This window comes from Gymnoscopelus braueri (assembly GCF_963280865.1).
Source record: "Gymnoscopelus braueri genome assembly, chromosome: 12".
Taxonomy (NCBI): Eukaryota; Metazoa; Chordata; class Actinopteri; order Myctophiformes; family Myctophidae; genus Gymnoscopelus; species Gymnoscopelus braueri.
Window position 1 is genome coordinate 15,773,606 of NC_137614.1, and position 9,401 is coordinate 15,783,006.

The window sequence follows — 9,401 nt, forward strand, 5'->3', positions numbered from 1 at the left end:
CAATTTTCTTTCAGCTGTTTGTTGAGTTTATAATGTAGGTTGACATCCTGACCATTTTTTTATCCACCGTTATGTAATGATAAGTCATATTTACTGCAAAGCAAACCCTGAAATTAGGTTGATAGATCCAATAATAAATTTTCTAGTACACAATAAAATCCTGTTTTAATTCACCTATTTGTAACTCTGTGTACAAATGGAACCATCATTTGAACACTCCATTTGAGTTACAAATGAATAAATTAACATTTTAGTGTACAATTCAGCAGGTAATGCTCTCCTTTATCCACACTTACAAAATCACTTCGATTAGACAGGCATACTGGCTTTGTTTCTTTTGGGATTAAAAGGTAATATCATTTTGTATTGTCAATCTTTAGATATTTGAATACTATGAATTAATAGGAAATATCTACCTTAGAAACAGCACTGTGCTCTGAAGTAATTTGATTTCCAGTTTCCTTTAAGTCTTGAGTCAACCACATGTAAAGGACATCTCCATTAAAGGCGTAGTCCAGGTCAACTACTGTAGATTCAGCTACATATCCCGAGTACTAGATCCACCCATTTCCTTATTTTAATTGTTAAACATTTGATATTTTTGCATTATAATTTTCCATGGGATGTTATTGCCTGACCAATGTCATTTGTTTTAATGACATTTAATGCTATAAAGTTACCCAAATACAAGCATACTGCTCTCTGGAAAGAAGCCTGACATAATAGCTCTTAATAACTTATTACAATAGGTTCATCCAACAAATGATTGACAATTTCTTGAAGCAATTTATTGAGCCACTGGTCAAATAAGCATTCAAGTTCTTATTATATTGTAAAAGATAACCATCTTTTTTAACAATCGAACTATACAGATAAGCCTGTAGATAATAATGAAAAATATGATAAATTACTCTGATACAATTCAAACTTCAAAATCCACCACTCTGTGTCAATGAAATTATATACATAAAATCTCACTATAGTCTTGTGGTGGTGGTTTTCCAAGAACAGTACTTTTCAGAATGCCTTCCCCAAATGTATTAACCTGCCAACGATGGCTCTCTATACATTCACCACTGATAAGCAAAGAAAACTGACATGAATGGTAATAAACAAAAAAAAAATACATAAAATAATTTAGTTAACTTAACACTACTGCAACTGTTGAGCTATTCTGATAACCTTCTAATGACATGCTGTCAATAAAATAAAAATACACATAGGTCTTTGGATAACAGTAAAACCTGCTTCAAATTCCACCAGAAAAGTCATTATAGCAGCCCATTGAAAAAAAAAAAAAAAAAAAGGAAAAAAAGGCAACATGCTGCATTTTCAAATGTCTCTCGTCCAATGTGCCTTGGGTATTGTGTGCCCCCCATCATTTGATGGGCCAACCAAACTTTCAGTTTCAAATGCGATGTCACTTTGAATTTCCCAGCATGTAGACAATGAGTTCATAGGAGGAGAGAACAATGGCTGTGTTGGGGATTTGTCTGATTAGCTGTGGAACCAGTCCTCTGTAAAAGGCTGCATAGCCTTCCTCTACCATTATCAACCTCCCCGTCTGGAAGAAATACTTGTACTTGCTGCCCTCCTCTCGCAGTCTTGTCCGAATGACCTCTGTAGGACACAGAAAAATAAAAAACTTAATAAACATCAAGTGATGCATTTAACTTCAACAGAAAATGAGCCTCAGCCCCAAGGACCGGAGCCGAGATCACCAGTTGTAAGTACAACATATAATGCAACAATATTATATATTGCACAATATAATGTATAATGCAACAATTGCGTACCGTGTGGGTAGGCTATGCAGGAAGCACAACCCTTTGAAAAAGCAGCTGCCACCATAAGTTTCAAGAAGTCTGACGCTCCTTTTTCCTTTTTACTATTTGGAGAGTTGAGTTGTTGTTCAGCAAGGTGTTTCTTCAGTGTCTCATAGATGAGGAAGCAGATCATCGTCTCAGAGATGCCAGCATAGGATGCAGTCAGGCCCCGATAGAAGCCCCTCATACCTTCTGTTCTGTAAACATAGCGGGCACACTGCAGTGCGTTCATCTTCTTCTCTCCCCTGGCTCTAAAGGGTGAGACAGGTAAGAGGTGTCAAGACATATCAGAGATGCTGAAAACTGTTTTTATTTATCCTCAGGTTCCAAGCATTAAAAAAGTTCTTGCAGCCTATACTTTTAGCAGATTATTCAATAATACATTTTTTAACAACTTGACATTAACATAAAACATAGGGAAAAAAATAATAAGACATGAGATATGAGAATCTTTGATACAAATTTAATGATCACAAAAATCACTTGACACATTTATTTTGTCCCCCCCCCCCCACTTACGTTGCCTTTAATTCATTAACAGAGTTAATCGTGACCTAACATGATACTTGTGCACGTACTGGACACTGGCAGTGCAAATATAGACTCTTCTTCTGAGCGCACCATAATGCGTCAGCATGTGTATTTACGGACATGGTCACATGCTAAATTGCATGCACTGCATAAACCAAGGACAGCCTTGTAGAGATGGCCTATGTTAAAGTTCACAATGCACTAGGGGGCGTCAAAGCCTCAAAGAATCACAGGCATGCCATTTTATCTTATATAATATGTGTAAAAGACCGGAATCTCTGCACACTTTAATAATGAATGCACAGAGGCTGAGTGGAAATGAAGCGTTACTTACTTTTTCTCCAGCTGCATCCTCGTCTTGACCATCCACACAGGGTTCATGAGGGAGTTTGTAACAAAAGCTGTGGATGAGGGGGGAAAACAGAATTATTCAGTTGGAAAGCGTGATGTAAAGTATTCATAAGGGTAGAGAAAATCCAACATGGAGAGACACATGTTACACAACATTGTGTCTAATTCACATTCGATAAGGCAGACATGTACAAACAAAGGGCAACATTCACATGGCTCACCTGCAAACCCAGCAGAGGACATGTGCACCGGTCCACTGTTAGGAACAAACACCCCATTGAACATCTCTTTAGACTTGGAGTATGCAGCAAAATAGATGGCTCTAAAATAGATTTAAAAAAGACAGAAAACAATGTGACATCTGTACAGCAAAAATTACATCACAAAACTGTTGCCAAGATAAACACGCGTTGCCCACGTCTATTAATACATCTTTAATAAGGCTGTGTAGTTTTATAACTGCCATGTGATTATGTAAAGATCACACGTGAGCCTTTGACAGAGTGTGTCCAGAGTCGTCTGTTTCCTCTGTCTGCTATGCTTCTGGAACAGCCTGTTAAAGTGCCAGAATGGGCTGAATAAGCATTAGGCTTCAGCGATGGGCCTGGTGCCGCTCTGAACATTGGCTTTTTCAAACTGGTTAGTGGATCAGGCCGGTAGCCAATTCACGTATCAATAAGCATACATTTGCTACTTCCGTTTCAAATGTTGACTAATAGTTGTGGTATAGTATACTATATAGTATGCATTAGCAGTATTCCTTCCTAGTTGTCCAGTGCGCGCAAGTACAACTTTAAAAATATCACCCACAAGAAAATCATAGCAAAATGTTATCATGTGTTAATATTTTCCACAGAAAAGCACAAGGGTCAAACTTTTATCAGACTCAGAAAATGCTGAACCTTCACTTACTACCTGGAAATGAACAACACTTTTCACAAGCCACTGTTTAAACTAAATCTAAATCTAGTCTAGCCTGTATTAACTTTATGCAGCAATGGCAGGAAACTGGCAATATAAGTTACAGGAACACTTAAAACTTGACACGTTGGTTTTTTTCTAACAACCACAACAAAATGGAACTGAACAAAGATGCAAGCAGTGGACATCATAGCTTTTTATATGCTTTCTGTAACCATTGATGTTACTGTACCTGGAGGGGGCCACACCAACAAGGTTTGGTCCTAAGCCACGAAAAAGTGATTTCGGTCCCTCTTTCTCTAGAATTGACCTGAAATAGAACAAAATTAAAAATTAAAAAAATGCTTTAGTTCAGCACACACTGCCAAACAGGACTTTAATATATGTTATTACATAAACAAAGTCTGTGTTATGTTCACAAAGACCCATGCACGTCTGAAAACGTCACTCCTGAAATGAATCCAAACATCACGCCCCCTCTTCCTATTTGCTTGAACTGTCTTTGGCCCAGGTAATGTACCATGAAACCTGTCTCCTCTGTCTGTATGCTTGTTTTGTCATGCAGAGGCCATTACCACATGCTCTTTTCAACTATTACCAGAGTGACCCTCATTCTCCAAGCAGACAAACAGGCCAGACTGGAGCGAGGTGAGGGGGGAAGGGTAGACAAGTCGTACTTTCTTAAACATAAACCTGTTCATATATCAGGGTTTGCATCTAGTTTATTTCTCAGTGAACCAAAAGATTGAGAGAGATCCTTAAATGACTCAATGTCATTCATTGGTACAGACAACTATAATCCTAATTCTGTGAAATGCACAAATGGCATCCTTACAGCTTAGGACATTTTAATGGATTTAAAGACAAATAATAATAAAATAAATAAATGCCATCAGTCACATTCAGTAGGCCTTTAGAACAGGTACAGGGCTGTCAGACTGACAGCCAGTTAATTCAAGTTCACTCTGAGACCACCTTGTACCCTTGTACTGTAATATAACACCTAACAGTTCCCTTCATAAACCCCTCATGCACTTCACGTCCAAACTTCATGTGCGTGGAAGCTACCCTATGCCAAAACAGCTCACACTCATGTGGTCAATTACTTGAGAGCCAGAAGAGCTCTTACATTTCTGTCTCTGGACTTGGTGGCATAAAACTTGTTCCGTTGCACAGTTGTTAAAGAGAACTACATCATAGATGATAGCAGGATATTGTATACTTAATCTCATCTCTTTACATAACACAGGCTTTGTGGCCTACAAATTAAGGCTGCAGAGGAAAGCAGAGAAGAAGCCCTTGAATGCATCCCCTGGACCTGAAACATGGAACCCTGGTGTTTACTTAACAGTTCCCCCAAAACATGTTATTTTAACAGGTTTGCTTCGCAATTACATGGCATGCCCCTACACAACAGCAACGTTGGTGCTTCCCACATTCTCAGTCAGACACTGCCTAATGACTATAGCAAAACATCAGCTGTATAATTATGCCCTTCCCAGCATGATAGCTCTGGCTAACAAAAGGTTTACCCTGCTGAAAGAAAGGGAACACCGGCATGTCATGCTGTCTGCAAGTGGAAAAATACTAAGAACTGCCTCAAGAGACAGCATGTGCAGCAAGGCACTGTGTCCCTTGCACGGCAACAGCAGTCTTACCGTAAGACCTGAAGCAGACCAGGTGTAACAGGGCCTGGCCCTGGCCGGATGACTCCGGTACTACCCACAGTACCCAGCTGGACCTGGAAGACAGGCCGGAGATTAAGGCCAGAGGACTGCAACCGGGTCTTCAGTACCTCCAGGGGACAGGTCACGATTGCACCCACTGTACCACTACATCTGTAAACAACAGATCAATTACACAAACATGAGGATTAGGGCCTGCAACGTGGAATAAGGTATATGTGTGAGTGACACAATGCAATGCACCTAGGCTATATATTACATTACATATTGTTTACCATTTAAGACGACGCCTAAACTTCTTAGAACAATGTGTTCCTGAGATTTGTGATTGTGAGTCTACTCCATCAACATCAGAAGAGGGAAATTCTTTTCCCATGAAAACACTGCTGTGCAGCTCTATGTCATGAACAATTATGGTAAAATAATGAGACCTGCTCTGCTGTGGACATTGTTTCAAATCAACACATCAGGGACAAAAGTTTGAGGGCTCAGACACACTGGATGGACATGTTGAGCTACTGTGAGTGTGAGAAGGGACAGTCTCAGATGTACCTTTCCAGCTTATAGAAAGGACCATACCGGTCTAAATACACCATTTGACTAGTCACTCACAGCTATGGTCCATTATGCAGTTAAAACGTATTCATTTTACATGTTCGAATCCCTGCTCTCACCAGTGTAGGTCTTAATAAGCCATCTGATCTACCACCTTGTCATTGACATGCTTAGACAGATTAGTCAGATTAGCTTCTACTGTACTGGCCTACTGTGTCTGCAGAATGTTGTCAAATACACCTGACCTAGCCACGAACCCATTCATCTGTAAACAATGCACCTTTTCCATCTAATGGAACATGGTCAGAAATCTGATCATGGTTTTGGATGTAGACTTGTTATATGACACACACAGGCTACTTTGGCAAACAAATGTTGTGCTGATGCACAACAAAGAGATGATGTGGGCATGACACTGATCCCAAAGATGGGATAATGGCTTCCATTCAAGAGAAGTTCTAGGTTCTCCTTATGATATAGGGCATATATTATAGGCCATGTGAAATAATCTAACACACTTTTCAATTATGTTATCATCAGCGTGCACTAGGTTGGTTCTGGTAGAGAAATCTGTCCTCATCACAACAAAAGTTGCCATCAAATTCCATTCAGGCTTACATTAAACAGCATTATTCTATCTATACCATAATAAAACATAACCAATCTAAAACAAATCTTAACGGCAACATTGCCTACATCTTTTTTCTATACATCTGAGAACAACATTACACAAGATGTTGATATTAGCCACACACCAATATCAATTCAAATGATCACATTAACATAAGTTATAGCTATATTATGCTATATACAGTAATATCATGGTACTTCTATGCCCACGTGTCTTGCATTGTGTGTCTCATCCTACTTGGCCTGAGTTACATAATCCAAGTTGAGGTGTTGTTTTTAACGAACTGAACTGGTCAAAGGCAGTCACAGCACACAGGCTCAGTTGGATTTCTGTTTAACGTTAATTGTTCACCATTCATTCACCCAATAGGTCAACAACACAGTGACAGCTAAACCAGGTTGAAACCCAGCCTGTCAGTACCTGTAGTGTTGTGAAACAAAGCCACACAACAACCATTGGGACATCGTTTGAATCACAATAAAGCTTACAAACCACTTCCCAATTTATAGTCAAGTACGGTATATATGCTATTATATCCTATAAGTATAGTATTTTCCGAGGTTAGATATATCCAGAGAAACAGACTAGAACATCACGTTCTTTTTCAACGTTCTTGTAGGCCTACATTTCAACGATAACGGCCATTCAAATGTAATGCAGACAATTTACAGGAACGTAATCTGACTCCATTTATAAATGCAGAAACTGGCTTCATATCCGTATTTGTCGCCATTTAACTAACACGGCCACGCTGACTATACTGTACAGATCCAGGCTTGGCCGCCTGGCTGTCATGGAAGCATTAGAACTGTAAGTATTATGTAACAGTAGAGGACATTGTGCTAAGGTCAGTCTCATGACTGCGACACTTCCAACCTCTCCAATTCTACCGGACATTGCGCGCCCACGCTCTTCACTATCAAAACAAAAAATATATATAATTTTTAAAAATTACATTAATTTCACGTGTGTCATGTGTCAATGTCATTGTCCACGTAACAACACGAGATAAGAATCAAATCCACCACAGACTACCAGACAAACGATGGCTGACTTCCCGAGGCGCGGATTTGACTAATTTGCGGAACAAAATAGTGTCATCCTGCCATTACGCTACCATTACGTGGTTTAATGTGAAGAATAACATCATTTTCAGCTAATTGTACGCCGTTATAAAATACGACCTCAAAATAAAAACGTGAAATGTTGTGTTTTCTGGAGCCCATAATGGGCCTTTCCGTAATAGATAAACTTAGCAACGACTCCCTGGAAGTAGATGGTGCCTGTGTCTGTCTGTCTGGCGCTAGCACGAGAGCTAGCATGTCTAGCAATGACAGCTAGTTTGTACGGGTTTTGGATTGTGGAAAATAAAAAAGGGATTTCCTGTGAATTCACACACCATGACTAAACAACGATATATACTATATAAACAAATAATACTGTAACGTATCCAGAGAAAAAGTTAACCAAAACTAAGCTTTACTGTTGCAGTACGAGAATAAGCATAACTAGTTATTATTTAAAATACATATAACGTCACGTGTGTTCACACTTCCCTGCACGTGCCCTCCCTTCCTTCACCCGACGAAAAAAACAAAATCCGCAAATTATACACGAAAAGTACAGCACGTTCCGTTGTTCTCTCTCCTCCTCCTCCTCCTCCTCCTCCTCCTCCTCGGCAATGCCACTTACCCCCCGGCGAAGAGATGTAATAGCGTGTCTTTCTGTGCCATTTTGTGTCCTTCTTCTTTCAAAGTACAATCACCATGCTCTTCTTCTTATTAATGACTTAAGAACGTGGATGTTGATGAGGGTGGAGGGGGGGTTTAAGGCCACCACACCAAAGCACTGGCAGGCAGCAGCTGTCTGGTCTGACTCACGTCCTGTCCTCCGCCTCTTGGGTAGTTGGGTTCTCAGCAACCGGCTTTTTTTCTCTTTCTGTGAACCGGTAAACTCCGCCTGCAGTGCCTGGCTCTCTCTCTAGCTGATGCCTGCTGATGTGAGCTGGCAACCTACGTAATACAGGGGGCCGGTCGGGGGTGTGTCCATGACGTAGCAAAAAATGTACGCTCGTCAAAAGACCCATAACAGATCTACAAGCTAACAACGCGTCGCACCCATGGCGCCGCGACGCGTTGTTAGCTTGTAGATCTGTTCTGTTTTTTTTTGTGCGGTGTCGTCTTCTCTGTTGCACTTGGTGACTTAGCTCTGCAGAGTATTAGGTTGCACTATGGTTGCACCTCTTTTGTTACATAAGCGTCAATAACAGAACAAAACAAAAACACAACAACACACACACGTAACATAGCATAAGGTATTGTGAACTTAAATATTGCCACTGTATTATTCATTCTAAAGGACCTTAGATTGAATTTAATGGCAATATTTAAGTTATCAAGTTATGTTACAGTGTGTTACTCTTTTATTGCATTGTTATAGTTTCACATTTCACACTTTTAATGTGTCCATATTTTTTTGTATCTCAGAACTTTGTAGGCTAGTGGGTTTATAAAACAACATGAATAATACAGTGGCAATAATTAAGTTAGCAAGTTATGTTACAGTGTTACTCTTTTATTGTATCGTTATAGTTTTATATCGTTTAATGTGTCCATATTTTTATCTCAGAATTGAGAAGGCTAATGTGTTTATAAAACATGTCCTTATGTTGTTTTATAAACCCACTAGCCTGCTAAATTCTGAGATATAAAAAATATAACAATACAATAAAAGAGTAAAACACTGTACATAACGTGCAAACTTAAATATTGCCAAGACAAGTGCTGCATTGATTCAAAGGTTACATGTAGGACTATGTTGTTCCATTGGATACAGGAAAGTGGATACCTCATTGTGGGCACCACAATGTTAAATTGGCTATTGTCTTTCTTTGAATTTGGA

General features: G+C 39.5%; 1 protein-coding gene across 1 annotated transcript; it reads right to left on the reverse strand.

Moving 5' to 3' along the window:
- Positions 1-612: 612 nt before the first annotated feature.
- LOC308097765 (solute carrier family 25 member 33) lies at positions 613-8,472 on the reverse strand. The gene is made up of 7 exons (XM_080445782.1): positions 8,193-8,472; positions 5,288-5,467; positions 3,862-3,939; positions 2,930-3,030; positions 2,692-2,758; positions 1,797-2,077; positions 613-1,620 (listed from the first exon to the last, which is right to left on the reverse strand). Exons 1-7 carry the CDS (start codon positions 8,231-8,233, stop codon positions 1,421-1,423), a joined length of 948 nt encoding a protein of 315 aa, XP_080301908.1. The 5' UTR covers positions 8,234-8,472; the 3' UTR covers positions 613-1,420.
- Between the last annotated feature and the right edge of the window lie 929 nt (positions 8,473-9,401).